The sequence below is a fragment of the Cinclus cinclus genome, chromosome 33 (genome assembly GCF_963662255.1).
Source record: "Cinclus cinclus chromosome 33, bCinCin1.1, whole genome shotgun sequence".
Classification (NCBI taxonomy): domain Eukaryota; kingdom Metazoa; phylum Chordata; class Aves; order Passeriformes; family Cinclidae; genus Cinclus; species Cinclus cinclus.
Genome location: NC_085078.1, coordinates 2,404,895 through 2,422,838, shown reverse-complemented (window position 1 = coordinate 2,422,838; position 17,944 = coordinate 2,404,895). Strand labels below are relative to the sequence as shown.

The window sequence follows — 17,944 nt, the reverse complement described above, 5'->3', positions numbered from 1 at the left end:
GGCGGCGGCTCCGGCTCCCGCCGGGGCCGAAGCAGAGGCCAAAAAAGCGCGCGCGCCGCCGCTGCCGAAGCCCCGCCCACCCGCTCGTCACTCGCGCGCTACCCATTGGCCGGTTGCCATGGCGACGCCCGTCACGCGGGGCGGGCGGGAAAGGGGCAGCCAATGGGCGCGCGCTGCTTTGGCGGGCTCGGGGAGCCCGGTGGGCGGGGCGTGGGAGCCGCGCGCATGCGCAATGCGAAGAGCGCACGTGCGGGCAGCGAGAGAGCCCCGCCGTGAGGGGAGAGGCCCCGCCCCACTCCCGCCATGAGGGGCTGAAGGAGCGCGGGGCAGCGGGAGTGGGACCACCCCGGAGGGGACGGGTTCCCCTTCACACTGTCACCTGAGGGAGTGGGACCGTTCCTATAGTGACTTCAGGAGGGCTCCCCCTTCTGCACTGTTACCTGAGGGGCTGAGGGACCGCGGGGGCGGGCAGGTTCTCTCCCCCGAAGGGGACAGAATTTCCCCCCCCCCCCTCAGTGAGTATAGAGGGGCTGGGGACCCCCACTGTCACCTGAAGGGCTGGGATTCCCCGCCTACATCGCCTGAGGAACTGGGACCCTCCCAGAGGGACTTCAGAGGGGCTGCCCGCCCCCTTTCTGACCCCGCTGTCACCTGAGGGGCCGAGGACCCCTAGGGACTGGCGAGCCTCCCCACCGTGACTCCAGAGGGGCTGAGACTCCCACACGCTATCACCCAAAGGCATGAGGGTCTAACGAGGGAGTGCAACATCCAGAGATGACGGGATACCCCCACAGTGAGTCCAGAGTGGCTGAGACACACCCTGCTGCTGTCACTTGAGCTGAGGCGAGAAGGACCCCCAGAGGGACTGGGACTCCCCCCACAGTGACTTCAGGAGGGCTGTGTCGTCCCCACCCCCACCCTGCTGTCACCGGAGGGGCTGAGGGACTGCAGGAGTGGACAGGAGGGACAGGAGCACCCCTCACACTGTGACTCCCAGAAGGGCTGGGCTCTCTCCCACACTGTCCCTCAGAGGGCTCAGGGACTGCAGGGGCAGCAGGACCCCCAGGGAGGACCGGACCCCCCCTCCTCCCCTCAGATGGGACACGCATGCTGTCATCTGATGGACTGGGACCCCCATACAGTAAGTCCAGTGGGCTGAGAGTCCCCCCCGAATCACTGGGGCAGTCCCCACAGTGAGTCCTGAGGAGTTGGGGCCACCGCAATGACACCTGAGGGCACAGGACCCTCCTTTGGCTGGATCCAGGGCAGGGAGGACCCTCCATGAGGACTGAGAACCCCCTCAGCCGCTGAACCCCCTCAGGAGACTCGGGATCCCCCTGGCTGCTCCCAGGACACTCGGGACCCCCACAGTTCTTCAAGGGGGTTCAGGACCCCCCACTCCAGCTCTCCCTGGATACTCAGGAACCCCCCAGTTCTCCAGGAGGGTCAGGACCCCCCATCCCAGCTGCTCCCTGGATACTCATTAACCCCCCACCCCCCCAAGTTCTCCAAGGGGGCTCAGGACCCCCATCCCCGCTGCTCCCTGGATATCTAGGACACCCCCAGTTCTTCAAGGAGGCTCACGACCCCCTCCACCTGCTCCCTAGATACTCATGATCCCCCCCAGTTCTTTCAGGGGGCTCACGACCCCCCCCATCCCAGCTGCTCGCAGAACATTCAGGACCTCCCCCTCCCCCCTCCCGGCCGCTCCCCGGGGCTCACAGACCCTTCTGTCGCGACATGTCACCCGAAGGTGAGCGTGCCCCACCTGGGGGGGGGGGCTGTTTGTCATCCACGGGGCCCGTGACCTTTGCTGGGACCTTCCCCGGGGGCAGGAAATGGCTGCGACAGCGACGGCAAGGTGGGGGGGGGGAACCCGGCCCCCACCCCCTAAACACAGACAGACAACCCTTCCCTACCCCCCCACCCCAAACTTCCACCCCAAAGTGCGCCCCACGACAAGAACTCGGGGACACCGTCGTTCCATGGCTGTATGTACACAGGGGCGCCCCAAAACCCGGGTGGGGTGCACATGAGACGGGGGTGGGGGGGGGGGGGGGTTCCAGACAGTGACAGTGCCCCCGCCCCGAGATGGGGGGAGGGCAATTTGGGGGTGCCCTTTCATCGCTCCACGTTGCAACTCAGCCTACCCCCTTTCCCCGACTGATTTAGGGGTGTCCCACGCTTTTCAAAGGTGAAATGGGGCGCGGGGTGCTGTGACGATTTGGGAGGTCACAATTTTGGGTGGTGACAATCGGACTCCCCCCCCCCCCCCCCGACTTCACGTGAGCCAGGCCAGCGCCAGGTAAAGCCCCAGGGCCAGCGCGGCCGTGGGGCCCCCCCCGTCCCCCCAGGCCACCGGGACCAGCACGGCCAAGGCCAGGACCACCCCGCACCCCCTCAGGGCCCCCCCCAAACTGGTCCCCCGGCCCCGGGGGGGCCGCGCCGGCACCACCAGCGCCCCCTCCACCGGCCCCCCCCTCCCCAGCAGCACCGGGGGGCTGCACCGCCCCCCCCCCTCGTAGCGCAGGGCCATCTCGTTGGCCAGAGAGGTGTTGGGGGCTCGCTCGGGGAAGGGGGGGCCCCCGTTTCTCGTGGGGGGGTCGCTGTCGCCGGGGTCCCCCCGCAGCCGGCGCAGGTGGGACAGGTAGAGCTGCTCCAGTTCCCTCGCCACCGCCTCTTCCTCGGCTCCCTGGGGAGGGGGGCACAGTTTGGGGTACCCCCGTACTCGGGGAGGTACGGTTTGGGGCACCCCCTTCCTTGGGGGAGGGGGGCACCCCAGTTTTGGGGCGAGAGGGTGGTGTCTCACCTGTGCTGGGGGCTGCTCCGCATCCGGGGGGGGCGTCGGGGAAGGGTCAGGCTCTGTGGGTAAACGGGGGAGGGTGTTGAGGGACCCCCAAAATTGGGGGGGATCCCCAGAATTGAGGGGGACCCCCAAAACTGAAGGGTGTCCCAGCAACTGGGGTGCACCCCCAATTTGATGGGGGAGCAATACGTACCTGTGCTGTGGTCGGGGGGTGGGGGCTGCACGTCCTCTGCCTCCTGTGGCCTTTTGGGGGGACACGGGTGTGGGGGCGTCACCGGAGAGGACCCATTGCCCCCCCCGCTCCCCCAAATTAGGGGTGGGGGAGCAGCATCTGCACCCCCCCAGAATGTGACCCACATCCGGGGTCCGAGGGGTCCGGGGGGAACCCAGGCATGCGCCACAGGCCCCCCCTCAGTTTCGGGGGGCACATGCGGGGTGGGGGGGGTTGACCCCATTTTGGGGGTCCCCCATGCAGATCCCCCCTCCCCCCCATCTCTTACCTGACCTTCCCAGGCCTCATCCAGATCCCGGGGGGGGGCGGCTCTACCACCGCGCCCCCCTCCCCCCATACGAGGGTCCCCCCCCCCGCCCCCCCCCAGCGGCCCCCCCCGCCCCCGAGGGTCCCAGGGCCGGTATTGCCGCAGGCGGGTCAGGGGCAGCCCCAGAGCGTCGGCGAAAAGGACCCGTCGGGACCCCCCACCCACACCGGGGGGCGCGGGGCTATCGGGGTCCCCTTGGGGGGCAGCGGGAACTGCGGGGACCCCCGGCGGGGGCTCGAGAATTTCCGGGAGTGGGGGGGACGGGGTCGAGGCGGGCGGGAGAGGGGTCTCATCGGCCGAGGGGTCATGGGGGGCTGGGGGGGGGATCCCGGGGATTTGGGGGGGGGTCTCGGGGCGCGGGGGGGGCTGGGAGGGGCCCCCCCCGCGCGGGGCACGCCGGGAGTCCGGCCACGGGGGGGGCGCCGGGGCGGAGGCGGGAGCCCGGGCCATGGCGGAGGGGCGGGGCCTGCAGCCGCAGCGTGGGGGCGGGGCCGGGCCCGAGGGGCGGGGCCTGAGGGAGGGGCGGGGCCAGTCAGGTGGGGTCGGGGGACTGGTTGGGGGTCCCCGGGGGAGGGGCTGTGAAAGGGAGGCCCCCACCCCCCCGCCCCTGGGTTCACTGCAGGGTGTTTTGAGGGCTCCTAGAGAATGGGGGGACCCCCGCGGGGTCGGGGTCACAAAAGGGAGGGGTTAAAGAGCCGTTCCTGGGTGGGGGCAAAATGCGCCCCCTCCTCCCTCCCTGTGTTTGCAGCCCTTTGGGGATCGCTGAGAGTTAAATGGGGTCTCCTGGGTGCCCGGGGATGTTTGAGGGAGTCCTGCAGACTGCGGGGGTGCCTTGAGGGGATTAATGGGCTCCCCCGTTCTCATGGGTCTCCAGGGTCTGGGGGAGCAAAGAGGGGTCCCCCCAATATCTGCTCCCCTTGGGGGAGGTTACGGGTGGAGTGGCATCTCTGGGGGAGCCGCCAGCACCCCTAAATGCCTGAATCTCTCTCCCAGGGGTTTTTTGAGGAGTCCTGGGGGGGGGCTAACCCTAACACCCCCCATTGGGAGAGCTTTGAGGGGGTGGGGGCTTTGAGGGGGCATTAAGGGCTCCCCCCTCCGAGTTCCCCACACTTCCCCCCTGGGAGAGGTACTGGGGTTCCCTTTATGACCCCCCGCTCGAAAAAAAAAAAAAAGAACCTTGGCACAAGTGAAAATTTGGGACGGTGCTGATGCCCCCCCACATGGGAAGGGAGTCAGAAGGGGGCGCAGGGGACCCCAGGACCCCCCCAGGTGTGGGAGGGTTCTCTGACATCACTAGGGGGCCCATAAAAAGCAGGTGCTAGGGCGGGCAACACTCGGGGTGCAGCAGGGCGAGATTATTTTGGGGGGGTCCGGGAGGGGGGGCTATGCCCTAAATCCCCCTAGGGGAAGGAGCAGCGTGCGAGGGCCTTGGCACGAGGGGCCTGGTAGCACCCAGGTGGGCACAGGGGGTGGGCTTGGGGTGCCGATGGGGGGGGGGGGGGGCACACACACAAGCACCAGCTCTGCTCCACCCCCTTCCAAAAATCCACCGCACCCTCCTCTTTATTTCCTGCCGGCTCGGGCTCAGTTTCATGTCTCTTCGAGCTGGGGAAGTCCCGGGGGTGGAAAAACTCCCAACCCCTCCTCGAAAATGGGGAGGGGTCTTGGGTGCTACACCCAAAGCCACTTTGGGGTAAAACCCGGTGAATTCGGGGCTGAAAAGCGACAAAACCTGACTTTTAACCAAGTGGATTTTGAGGCCGTTTGCATGGAGAAAAAGGGCAAAACGCAGGGCCTGCAGGTGGAAAAAGCCCCCAAAATTAGGGGGTGCCATGGGGGGCGGGAATGTCTTTGCCTGGGGTTTTTCCCCTTTTCTGAGCAGGTTTTAGGGATCTGCGGGAACCCCAGCAATTTGAGGCCATTTATCAGCTTTTTGGAAGAGGTGTTAAAGCTTCTTTTTCCGACAGCGTCATTTTGGGGCATTTCGGGACTTTCGTGGGGGATGGGACACGGGGTGGGGGGGGGAAGACAGACTCCCGCAGTTTGTGGGACCCCCAAAAAGTTCAAGGCATCGGTTTTGGGGGGTTTCTGCCCAGCAGCTTTGGAGTGTTTTATTGAATTTTGTAGCATCTCTGTCCGGCCATTTTGAGGGGTCTCTACCGAGTTTATTTGAGGGCGTTTCTCCTCATTTTGGTGCATCTCAGCCTGGTTGATTTAGGGTGTTTCTGCTTCGCGGTTTTCAGGTGAATCTCTGCTTTTTAGGGTGTTTTTGCCTGGCTGTTTTGGGGCATTCTGCCTCATTTTAGGGTGTCTTTGGCCGTTTTTGGGGCATTTTGCCTAATTTTGGGATATCTCTGGCCATTTTGGGGTGGCTGTGCCGTTATTTTGGGGCTTTCCTTGTCATTTTAGGATGTGTCTGTCTGGGCATTTGGGACATTTCTGCTCTGTTGTTTTGGGGCATTTCTTGGGATTTTGGGGCGTTTCAGCCAGGCTGGTTTGAGGTGTCTGCGCCTCATCCTTTGGGGGGGGATTTCTCTGCATTTTGGGGTGTCTCTGCCCAGCCAATTCAGGGTGTCAACTTTTGAGGCATTTCTGCAGGTTTTGAGGAGTTTCTCTCTGGTTGTTTTGGGGCGTCTCTGCCCAGCTGTTTTGGGGCATTTCCCAGTATCTCTGGCCAGTTTGGGGTGTTTCTGTCAGGTCTTTTAGGGGCATTTCCCTGCGTTTTGGGACGTCTTGCCGTGATGTCTTTGGGGTGTCTCTACCCTCCCAATTTGTGCCATTTCTTCCTATTTTGGGCTGCTTCATGCCACACATTTCAAGGCATTTCTTTGCCATTTTGAGGCATTTCTCTGAATTTTGGGGTGTCAGCCCTGGCAGTCTTAGAGCACCTGTTTGGGTCTGGGGGGGGGGGGGTCATCCCAGCCCCCCGCCCCCGCCATGACTCAGGGCTGTGGTTTCCCGTCTATAAATCGGAGGTGGAAGCGCCCAGTGTCACCCAGAGCCATGGCGGGCACCCGGGACCCGTGAGCTGGGGGCACTGGGAGCCACTGGGAGTCATTGGGAGCACAGTGGAGGGCATTGGCGTGATGGTGGATGGGACTGGGGGTGCACAGGATTGATGCTGGGTGGGACTGGGAGGGCTCTGGAGTGACTGGAGGGGACTGGGAGGGAGACGGGGAGCAGTGCGAGGCACTGGGTGGGGACTGGGATAGACTGGGGAGTGTCGGGAGGGGCTGGAGGAGCACTGGGTTGGGAAAATGGGAAGGGCCGGGAGGGTGTTGGGAGAACTGGGGTGGAGCGGGTGGCCCTGGAGGACTGGGGCTGCGGTTTACTGGAGAATGCTGGAAAGTACTGGGGGAAACTGGGAGGGAGTGGGAGAGTAACCGGGATGGATTGGGATGGGTTGGGAATAAACTGGGATGGACTGGGAAGATGCTGGGAGGGACTGGGTAGCACTGGAAAGGACTGGGAGGGATTGCATCTTACAGGGAGGGATTGGAGGGGTGCTGGGAAGAACTGGGACTGCGGCTCACTGGGGATACTGGAAAGGACTGGGTGAAACTGGGAATGACTCGGTGCTTACTGGGATGACAATGGGAGGGACTGGGATGAACTGGGAGTTCAACAGGGCGATGGCAGATGGGATGAGTGCCAGTAGAAGATGGGGGTGGGCTCACCCCATACTGGGAGCACTGGGAGGTACTGGGGGGGGGGGTGGGTTAACTTGTCCAGGACAGGGTGGGGGTGCCGCTGTTCCCCCCCCCCCCCCCCCCCGCGCGGGTTCCGGGACTGGCGGTGACGCAGGACCTGCGGGGGACACGTGTCCAGGCCTGGCACACGCGTGTGTCACACGCTCGTGGGAGGAGGGGGACGGTCATGGGGAGGGGTCTCACCCCCTCTGCACCTCCTCAGGCAGCGCCGCCCCCCCCGCAGCCCCCAGGACAGGCCCACGGTGCTGACCCGCGCCGACGGGGGGGTCCCTCGGCGCACCCAGGTGCGGGACAGAGCCCGGGATACCAGTTCGGGGGGGTGGGGGGGGGGTTCTGTGTCAGGATTGGGGGGGGGGGTTCACCTGCTGCCCCTCCCCCGCAGGTGCCACCCGAGGGGGGGTCGTGCCCCCCCTTGCTGCACGTGCAGCACCCCGGGATGTTGGTGATGCGAACTCGGCTGTCCCCGGCGCACGGTGAGCCCCCCTCAGACCCACCCTTCCCCTCTTCGGGGGGTATCCTCCCTTTTGGGAACCCCCCCAGAACTTCTCCAGGTCTCCCCGGTTTTGAATGGGGTCCCAAAGATCCCCCCGGCCGCGACAGAGACCCCTCCCCCGCCCCTGCCGGCAGCGACCTCCCCCCACCGCCCCCCGGCGCTGCGCAGCCCCTCAGGTGAGTGGGGGTCTTGGGGGGATTTTGGGGTGATCCCCGATCCCCGTCCTCACCCCCCCACATCCCAAAAATCTCCCCCAGGCCCCCCCGCCGTGAGCCGGGGGAGGTGGCTCAGTGCCTGCGGCAGCTGGAGAGGATCCAGGAGCTGGAGCAGCAGGTGAAGGGACCCCCAAAATCCCCCCTGAGCCCCCCCTCAGTCCTACCCTGACACCCCTCAAATCCTGACCCGCTCCTCCCCCCAGTGCCCTGGGACTCCCCCCCTCAAAAAAAAACCTCCTCCCCCAAACCTGTACCACTCTTGTCCCCCCCCAAGATCTGGCATCTCCCCTAACCACATTCTCCCTGTGTCCCCCCACTCATCACCCCGACCAACCCCCATGACCCCCCAAACCTCATGCCCCCCCCATGTCCCCCAAACCCCGAGTGTGACGCCCCTGGCCCCCCAAACCTGTCCCCCCCCGCAGTTGGCCCGCGAGCGGCACCGCCTGGGGCTGTTGCAGGCTCAGCTCCTCCGGAGGGGCCCCCCCAGCACGGTAAGGGGGGGGGAATGCACCCCAAAATAGGGGGCGGGGGTTGTGGCCCCCTCATAGCGGTGCCAGCCCCTCACCTGTGTGCCCCCCCTCCCCCCCTCCAGGGCCCCCATGGGAAGGGCCAGGCTGGGCTCGCCCCAATTTGGGGTCCTGCAGCCACCTCCGAGGCAGAGGGGGACCCCGAGATGATGCTGCCCCCCCCGGGGCACTCCTTGGAGCGTGGGGGGCTCTATCCAGGTGAGCGCCGGATTTGGGGGTGTGGGGGTGTCCCCCTAAATAACCGGGGGGGTGGGCCCTGGGTCCGGCTGACCCCCCTGGCCCCCCCAGAACTGGAGTATTACCGGCTGAGCACCGTGAGGCCCCCCTACACCTACGCCACGCTCATCCGCTGGGTGAGTGCCCCCCCCGAACCCCCAAACTCCCCCGGGCTCCCCACATCCCCCCCCGTGTCCCCAACACCCCAAAAATCCTCCCCCAGCCCAGCTCTCCCCTCGAGGAATTGCCCCCCCCCCCCCCCCAAGTATCCCCCTAGCTTCCCCCCCCTCCAAATCCTGGAGCCCCTCAATGTCACCCCCAAACTGTGTCCCCCACCCCAAATTGTCCCCAAAGCCCACCCTGTGCTTCCCACAGGTCACCTCACAATGTCCCCAAACCTGCCATGCCCCCCCACAATGACCCCCAAGTGTGTCCTTGTACCCTGGATCCTCCCCATAGCCCCACCCCCCCACTGTCCCCACACACTGCCCCCATAAACCATCCTAAACTGCCCCCAAAGCCCCCCCCCAAAGTCTGTCCCCAACTCTCTCCTGCCCCCTCAATGTCCCCAATGTCCCGAGTCACCTCGTGCGCCCCCAATGTCCCCCCATGTTCCCAATGTCCTTAATGTCCCCAATGTCCCCCCAATGCCCTCAATGTCCCCAATGTCCCAAAAGTCCCCCCAATGTCACCCTAATGTCCCCAATGTCCCCCCAATGTCCCTCCATGACCCCAATGTCCCCGCCCCCCCCCAGGCCATCCTGGAGTCCCCGCAGCGGCAGCGCCCCCTGGCGGAGATTTACCACTGGTTCAGCCGCAGGTTCGGCTACTTCCGGCACAACACCCGCACCTGGAAGGTGGGGACCCCCCGGGACCCCCGAAACAACCACCCCGGGAACCCTGAACTACCTCCAGGAACCCCCTGGGACCCCCAAACCCACCCCCCCGGGACCCCACATACACCCCGGGAACCCTCCGAGACCCCCAAACAACTCCCAGAACCCCAAACACACCCTGGGAATCCCCAGGAGCCAGGAACACACCCCTGGATCCCAAAACCAGCCCCTTCTCCCCCCTCAAACACACCCCGGGACACCAAACTGTCCCCAGAACCCACAAATATCCCCGGAGTCCCCCACACCCGAAAAGCTACCCCGGGATCCCCTCCAAACCCCCCAACTACACCTGGACCCACGAACTCCTGGGACACCTCAACCCCCACTGCATCCCAAAACGTTACCACTCCACACATAGGATCCCCAAACCTGCCCTGTGGGACCCCAATGCTGCCTGGGACCCCCCACCTAAAACAGGCAGGGACCCCAAAATCTCCCAGCACCTCTCCAACCATCCCCCCCCCCACTCCTCCCATACACCCTCAGAACCCCTAAACCCTCCTTAGACCCCTCAAAATCCCTCAGGGAAGATGTGGGGGTGTCGTCCAGCCCCCCTAATTCCGGGGTCCCTCTCCGAATTTGGGGTGTCCCTCCCCTAGAATGCCGTGCGCCACAACCTGAGCCTGCACAAGTGCTTTGTGCGGGTGGAGGCCGCACGCGGCGCTGTCTGGACCGTGGACGAGGCCGAGTTCCGGCGCAAGCGGGGCCAGCGCTACCTCAGGTACCCCAAAAACCCACCCCGGATACCCCAAAACGCCCCCGGCCACACCGAAAACCCGGGGAGTGCACAATCCCCCTGATAACCCCAGGATGCTCCTGTAACCTCCGCAGGGATTGTGACCTCAAGTACTTTATGCCCCCCCGAAGCTGAGGGGGGACCCCAAAACCACCCCCAAGACCCCTCCGTCCTCAGGATGAACACGACACCCCCAAATCCTCCCCACCACGAGCAACACGACACCCCCAAGCTGCTGCACCGGGATTTATTGAAACCATGAAGGAACTGTTCCCTGTTCACTGTGGGTGCATTCTGGGGGGGCTACGCGGGCACCCCCATACCCCACTGTGTGTGAGACACCCCCGGGGGGTTTTGGGGTGCGGATCCCCCCGGTTTTGGGGTCAGGCGTGGCGGGCACGAGCTGCCAGCAGCGCGTTCTCCTCCCGCAGCGCCCGGCAGTCGCTGAGGATCCGCTCCAGGCTGGCCGGGAGCTTGGCACTCGTCTCCCCCTCGATCTGGGGAGAGGGCACAGAATGGGGGGGGGGGGGGGAAAGGGGGAGGGGGAAAACGGTGGGGGGAAAACGGGGGGTAAAAATTAGGGGGCAAAACATGGGGTAAAAATTGGGGAGGGGGGGTAAAAATCAGGGGGAAAGAGGTGGGGACAGGCACAAAGAATTGGGGGCACAAGGAGGTATGAGAGAGGTCAATACCGTCAATACCCCAAGAAATGGAAATCCATTTTGCCCCCCCAAAATACACCTTGCCCCCCAAATCCATCCTTCCCCCACCCCAATCAAGCCCCCCAAAACCCCACCTGCTCCTCCAGGTCCCGGATCTCCCTCTGGATGGTTCCCGTGTCCTCAATGGTCCGGATCAGCTGGGCACAGTTCTGGGGTGGGGGAAGCAAAAAGAAGGGTTTATAGGGACCCCCCTAAATTCCAGTTCCCCCCCCCCTTTTCCCCCAGTGACCCCCCAGGTCCTCCTGGACCCCACCCCCCGCCCCCCCCCATTACCTCGTGGAGAGCTGCCAGGTACTTGTAGGCTTTTCTCACCACCTCATCCCGCTTGGCATCCTGGGGAAGGGAACAGTTTGGGGGGGCACATGTGACAATCTGGAGGGGTCCCAGCACCTCATCCCTTTGGGGATATCCCATACAGGGGGTGCCACTGAATGCACTTCTTACCCCCAGCCCTAGTCCCCCACAAAATCCCAGTGTGACCCCCTCCCCTTTTGGGGGTCCCCCACACCCCCAGGTGCCCCCCAGGTTGCCCTGGGCCCCCCCCACCTTGAAGAGCAGCTCGTCGGTGACGCTGAAGGTCCTCTCCAGTTTCCCCACCAGGGCGTTGATCTCCTTCTGCAGAGCCCGTGTGTCCTCCAGAATCTGGGGGGGTCCACGGGGGGATGTCAGGCCTTGGAGAAGGGGACACGACCCCCCAAAACCCCTCCCCAGTTTGGGGGTGCACACAGCCCCCACAACCCTGCCAGCTCCTCCCCAAAACCTCAAATAGGAAAAACACCCCAAGCCCTCCCAAACCCCTTTGAACTGCCTGAAGGATCCCAAAACTCTCTCCCTGCCACCTCCACAAGAGTTGGGGACCCCCCAAAAGGTCAGACCCCCCCCAAAATTCCCCCCTCGGCCCCCACCTTTCCAATCTCCTCTTTCTGCTTGCGGATGTTGCCCACGATCTCCAGGATGCGCTGGGTGTAAACGGCTCGGGAGACGTCGCGGGGCAGCGCCTCCAGCTCGGCCACCTGTGGGGAGGGGTCAGCAGCGGCCCCGAGCCCCCCAAACTCCTCTGGGCACCCCAAAACATCCCTGAGCTCCCCCAACTCCCCAGAGCACCCCAAAACCTCGCCAAGGCCCCCAAACTTCTCTGGGTACCCCAAAACTTCCCCGAGCCCCCCCCAAACTCCCCTGGGTATCTCAGACCTCCTCGAGCACTCCCAAAACACCTCCAGCTCTCCCTCAGTGACCCCCCCTAAGTGAGTCCCCAAAGCACCTCAGGTGCCCCCCAGTGACCTTCCAGACCTCCCCAGCGATCCCTGAACCCCCCAAAACACCTCAAGGGGCCCCCAGAGACCCCTGAACCCCCCAAAACACCTCAAGGGTCTCCTCAGCAACTCCCTGAAGCCCCCAGTGACTCCTGAGCCCCCCCAAAAACACTTTAGGGTACCCCCAAGTGAACCTCCAAACCTCCCCAGTGACCCCTGAGCCCCCCAAAACACCTCGAGGGTCCCACAGTTACCCCCGAGCCCCCCAAAAACCACCTTAGAGTACCCCCAGTAACCCTGCAAACCTCCCCAGAGACCCCTGAGCTCCCCAAAACACCTCAAGGGCCCCTCCAGTTCCCCCCCAGTCCCACCAGTTGGGCGTGCAGGGTCTCTTTCCTCCGTGCCTCCTCGGCGGCCGCGCGGCTGCGCTGGAGCAGCGCCCGCGTCTCCGCCAGGCGCCGCGATGACTCTCGCTGGGGTGGGGGGGATGACAGGGTGTCCCCAAAGTCACCGTGGGTCCGGGGAGGGGACAGGGAACCCCCAAACCCAACCAAGAGGAAGAACTGGAAACCCCAGGATCCCCAACAATGGATTCCAGGGACCCAAAATCATCAGGAAAAGGAGCCCAAACTCCCCAGGAAGGGACCCCAAAAGAGATGAGGGAAAGATCTGGGGGCCCCAAAGGCCACAGGGAATGGACTCTAGGGACCCCAAAACTTCCTGGGAAGGGACTCCAAAACCCCAAGGTACTCTGAAACCTACCAAAGAAACTTGGGGGACCACAGGGACCTCACTTTTGGGGGAAACTGGGCACCCCAAACCTACTGAGAAGAGACCTCAGAGGCTCCAGGGATATCCCAAAGTCCCCCTGGGAGGGACCCCCCAAACCCACAGGGAAGGGAACCTGGGAACCCCCAGACTCTTATCTTGGGTAATCTGGGCACCCCAAACCCACAACAAAGAGACTTCAGAGGTCCCAGGGACCCCAAAACCAACCAGAGAAGCACCCCAAATCCACTGGGGAAGAACCCGAGACCTCCCAAACGCACAGGAAAGGAACCCCACAACCCCCATTAGAGAATGTGGGCACCCCAAACCCGCTGGAAAGGCAATTCCAGCCCCCCACGAACCCCCAAATCCCCCGGGAAGGGCCCCGGTACCTGGGCGGAGTCGCGCAGGGCCCGGAGCTGCCGGAACTCGGCCAGGAGGGGCCCGCGATGCCGCTCCCACTGCCCGGCCAGGCTGACGATTCGGCGGCTGCTGGACTCCACCACCAGCTGTGGGCAGTGCCAGGGCCCCCCGAAATGCTGACCCCTCCTGGACTGCACGCCCAAACTCCTGACACCCCCCCCAAACTGCTGAACCCCCCAGACTGATCCCCCCAAACTCCTGACACCCCCCCCAAACTGCTGAACCCCCAGACTGATCCCCCCAAACTCCTGACAACCCCCGAACTGCTGAACCCCCCAGACTGATCCCCCCAAACTCCTGACAACCCCCGAACTGCTGAACCCCCAGACTGATCCCCCCAAACTCCTGACAACCCCCGAACTGCTGAACCCCCAGACTGATCCCCCCAAACTCCTGACAACCCCCGAACTGCTGTCATCCCCAGACTGCTGACACTCCCAGAATGCTCCCCCCCAGACTGTCTGAGCCCCCTGGACTGCCCCCCAAAATCGTGACACCCCCCCACACTGCCCCCCCAAACTTCTGACACCCCCAAAGCCCCCCAAAACTGCCTTTCCAGCACCCCCAAACTGCTGCCACCCCCCAAAACCACCTTCCTTCACCTGCCCCCCCTCCCCCCCGGGACCATTCTATACCCCAAACCGACCCCCCCTGAACCCCTACCCACATCTGCTGGGACCCCCAAATCCTCCCCTAAATTCCTCCCCACATCTGCTGGGACCCCCACCCGGGTCCCCCAGCCCCTCACCTGCAGCTTGGCCATGTTGTTCTGGGCATCCGGGAGCAGGTCCACCGCCCTGGCCTTGACCCGCAGGGCGTCCTCGCGCCCCCCCAGGGCCCCCCCGGCCCTGCTGCACCTCAGCCTCCGCCTGGGCACGGGTGGGGTCGGTCAGGGCACCCCAAAATCCCTCTGTGCCCCACCCCCCGAGCCCTCCTGCACATCTGCCTGGCCATGGAGGGTCGGTCAGGGCACCCCAAAATCCTTCTGTGCACCCCCTCCCAGAACCCTCCCCAGCACCCACCTGGGTGAGGCTGAGCTGGGCTGCTCGGATCTCCCCCCGGCACCCCTCGATTTCAGCCTCCAGCCGGGCCAGGGTCTCCTCCAGTGCAGCCTCCTCGCTGGCCTGGCGTGACCCGGGGTCCTGGGGGGGGCTCAGAATGACCACTCAGAGCCATCGGTGGGGCCCGGAGTGACCAGCACCTCCCTCTCACCTCCTTGGGGCCCTTCAGGGGCTGCAGGGTCTCAGCAGCTGCCTGGATCTGCTGCAGCAGCACTTGGGGGTCCTGGGGATGAGACCCCAGAGTGGGTCAGAGCCTGGGAAGGGGCCAAACCAAACTACAGCCTCCCAAAAACAACCCCCAGCCCCCCAAATCCAACCTCCAGTCTCCCCAAAACAACATTCAGCCCTCTGGCAGGATCCCAACACCCCAAACCCAACCCCCAGCCCCCCCAAAACCCCCAGGTCATTACAAAACAACCCCCAGCCCCTCAAAACAACTCCCAGCCTGCCCCCACCCCACCTGTTCGTGGGTCAGGTGCTGGGTGCGGGTGAAGCGGGACCCCTTCGGCAGGGCCCCCCCAGCACCCCCAGCCCCAAAAGCCTCCTGGAGCCAGGCAGGGTCCAGGGGGGGCCCTGGGGACGGTCCCTGGGGGTGGGGGGGACACGCTTGGCGCAAGGGCTCCAGTGCCCGGAGCCGTGCCCGGAGCCGCTTTCGCTCCAGGTACTCCTGTGGGGTGAGAAAAATGGGGAGTCAGACCTGTAGGCACCCCCAAAACAGCTCCCAAAAACCCCAATGCCCCCCCCCCTCCCCACAGAAGGGCCCCTCCCTCAAACTCCTGGGAGTGAGAGAAAGGAGACCCAGGGAGCCCCTCCCCAAAGCCCTCGGGACCCCCAGCCCTGCCCGGGGGTCTCACCTGGGGGGGCAGGCGGGAGGCCAGGCCGGGCCCCCCCCACTCAGCCTCCCAGTCATGGCGGGCGTTGAGCTGGGCCGTGTGGGTCTCCAGCAGGGCTGGGGGGGTCTGCGAGGAAAGGGGGGGCTGTGCTGGCACTGGGGGGGCAGCCCCTCCAAAATATTCCTGCAGCTCTGTGGGGACAGAAGGGGGTGAGCAGAAAACTCCCCTAAAACAAGGACTCCCCAACCCCCCCCGCTACTACCGTGAAGACCCCCAAATCATCACCCTCCCCCCAAAATTCTGACACCCCCTTCCTATGGGGCACAGCACTCCCAAACCCCCAGCTTTCACATGGAGGTCCCCAAATTCGGGGCAATAATGCCACCCCCCCCTCCCCCCAACACCCCAAATCTCTCCAGCTCTTACCTGGGGACCCCCCGGTTTGGGGCAGGACCAGGGGACAGGTAGTGAAAGAGTGGAGGTGACTTGTGCCCTAGAAAGGGTTAATTAATGGGTTAATTGCTCCCCCAAATTACGAGGGGAGCCTCCCCCAGCTCAGGGGGTGCCGGACCCACCCCCAAGTTCACCTGCAGGCGCTGCAGTCGGGGCGTGCGGCACACGGGGGGCACCCAGGGGGTCCCCAGCTGTTCCCGGATCTGGGCACCGATGGCTCGGAGCAGCGCCCCCGATTTCCCTGGGGAGGGGGGCAACGAGGGGGTCAGGTTCCTCAAACGCCCCCCCCCCCCCCCCCCCCCGGGCTCCCTAAAATCCCAGGAAACCCCCGCCCCCCCCCCCCCCCCCCAAATCCGTACCGGGGGGTTCGGTCCCGTGCTCGCCCTCATCCCGTGGCAGCTTCTCCACGAGGAAGAGGAGCAGGCGCCGGATGTCGTGCTCGGAGCTGTACAGGAATGTCTGGTACCCCACGTCACCCCCAAATCCCAGCTCCTGCGGGAAGAACAGCGCCCAAAATTATTGGGGTCCCCCCTTTGAAGATTTGATGGCTTGCGGGGGGCGGGGGGGGGGGGGGTACAAAGGTTTAGGTACCATAAATCCCCTACAAATCGCAGGTGATTTGCGAGTTGAGGTGGACCCCCAGTTTTGGGGTGTCTGGGGTTCCGGGGTACCTGGCAGGCTGCGGCCAGGTCGGAGGCGAGGCGGAAGCGGGCGGAGATGCCGGGGGGCAGCAGGGGGCTCAGGGGGGCCCCGAGCGCGGGGCGCACGGCCCGGAGGCACCGCACGGCCGCCTCCACCACCAGCTCGGGGGTCAGGTCCCGCACGCTCTGCACCTCGGGGGGCACCGCCCTGGGGGGGGAGCACGGCCGTGGGGACCCCCCCCGAGCACCCCCAGACCCTGACAGCTGTGGGTACCCCCAAATCATCACAGCCCCCCCCCCCCAAATCCTGACACCCCCCTTCCTGTGGGGCACAGCAATCCCATACCCCACACCCTTAGGGTGACCCCTGCACTCCATCTTTAATCTTGCCCCAGACTCCCAAAAACTGCTCGTGTCCCCCACAGACCCCCCACAAACTCCCACGTCAAAGGTCCCCAACGCCCCTCCCCCCAGGGTCCCCCAAATATCCAGTCAGGCCTCCCCAACTCGCCCAGGGACCCCCACAACCTCCTGTGGGTACCCCCCCAAACTCCTCGGGGTCCTCCCAGTGATCCCCCCAAATCTCCATCGGGGTGTCCCTCCGCCCTTCCACAGCCTCCCCCTCTCAGACTCCCCAAATTCCTCAGTGTCCCCCCCCCCGGAGAATCCCCCCAGGCTCCTCCGCCCTCCAGATCTCCCGATCCCACCCCCCCAATCCCCGCGGGTCGTGCTTCCCCCCACCCAAATCCTCCCGTTCCCGCCCCACTCACGTCCCCGCCTGGCGCAGGGAGTGAATCAGGATCTTGTCCACCTCCTCCATGGCTGGGGGGGTCAGGGGGTCCCCAAATTCTGCGGGAGGTGGGGGGGTCAGAGAGACCGCGGCTCCCGCACCCAGCCGCCGCGGTCACGTGAGGGAAAGGGGCGGAGCGCCGCGCGCGGGGTACGATGGGAGTTGTAGGCAGCGGTGGTGGAACCGCAGGACATGACGGGAGTTGTATGCGGCAGTGGCGGAGCATGATGGGAGATCTAGGCGGTGGCGTGTGGCGGGAAATTGCAGAGGCGCGATGGGGCGGGGGGCGATGGAGCCTTTGGGGAATGTGGGGGGATGCAGCCCGTGGGGGCTGAGGGGAAGGAATGGTACCTAGGAGGTGTCTGAAGGGAAAACTGAGGGGTGGGAGAGCAGAAAATGTCACCTGTGGGGTTGGAGGGGAGAAATGTGTGGATGTGGCACCTGGGGATACGTTCAGTGGTGGCCTCGGCAGTGCAGAAGGAACGATGGGGGTCGATGGTTTTGAGGGTTTTCCCCGAGCTGAGCACTTCTGTGATTCTGTGGAAGTGGCACCTGTAGGGTCCGAGGGGAAAATGGCGCCTGGGGGCCACACTGGGGACAATGTGACACCTGTGGGATGTGAGGGGAGCAGTGGTGGCAGCGCATCCCTCACGTGCCTGTTCCTGTCCCCTCACATGGCTGTGACCCCCAACCCCTCTCAGCTGTCCCCTACCCCTCTTACCTGTCCCCACCCCCCAACACCTGTCCCCTACCCCTCTCACCTGTCCCCACCCCCCACACCTGTCCCCCATCCCCTCTCTCCCGTCCCGATCTCTCCCACGCGTGTTCCCGGACACGTGGGCAGCGCTGCCCACTCACC

General features: G+C 64.9%; 2 protein-coding genes across 2 annotated transcripts; one reads left to right on the top strand and one right to left on the bottom strand.

Moving 5' to 3' along the window:
• The first annotated feature begins 6,348 nt into the window (after positions 1 to 6,348).
• Positions 6,349 to 10,276, top strand: FOXP3 (forkhead box P3). Its single transcript, XM_062512104.1, has 11 exons — positions 6,349 to 6,368; positions 7,258 to 7,339; positions 7,438 to 7,528; positions 7,607 to 7,724; positions 7,806 to 7,881; positions 8,189 to 8,257; positions 8,359 to 8,491; positions 8,582 to 8,646; positions 9,265 to 9,366; positions 10,005 to 10,126; positions 10,237 to 10,276. Exons 1-11 carry the CDS (start codon positions 6,349 to 6,351, stop codon positions 10,274 to 10,276), a joined length of 918 nt encoding a protein of 305 aa, XP_062368088.1.
• A 98-nt stretch (positions 10,277 to 10,374) lies between these two features.
• Positions 10,375 to 17,198, bottom strand: CCDC22 (coiled-coil domain containing 22). Its single transcript, XM_062512101.1, is given in 18 exon segments — positions 10,375 to 10,638; positions 10,938 to 11,012; positions 11,137 to 11,196; positions 11,410 to 11,505; positions 11,769 to 11,876; positions 12,488 to 12,589; positions 13,277 to 13,393; positions 14,056 to 14,148; positions 14,150 to 14,176; positions 14,330 to 14,449; positions 14,520 to 14,591; positions 14,829 to 15,035; positions 15,223 to 15,392; positions 15,628 to 15,694; positions 15,789 to 15,895; positions 16,014 to 16,146; positions 16,326 to 16,503; positions 17,066 to 17,198. Coding segments are annotated over 18 exon segments (1,896 nt in total). The 5' UTR covers positions 17,116 to 17,198; the 3' UTR covers positions 10,375 to 10,524.
• Positions 17,199 to 17,944: the final 746 nt, after the last annotated feature.

What these genes read in the sequence shown, in the direction of transcription:
- FOXP3 (XM_062512104.1), top strand. Translation starts at nt 6,349, where the DNA reads ATGGCGGGCACCCGGGACCC. An exon ending in GGCGCTGCGCAGCCCCTCAG is followed by an intron (nt 7,725 to 7,805) that starts GTGAGTGGGGGT and finishes AATCTCCCCCAG; the next exon opens with GCCCCCCCGCCGTGAGCCGG. An exon ending in ACAACACCCGCACCTGGAAG is followed by an intron (nt 9,367 to 10,004) that starts GTGGGGACCCCC and finishes TCCCTCCCCTAG; the next exon opens with AATGCCGTGCGCCACAACCT.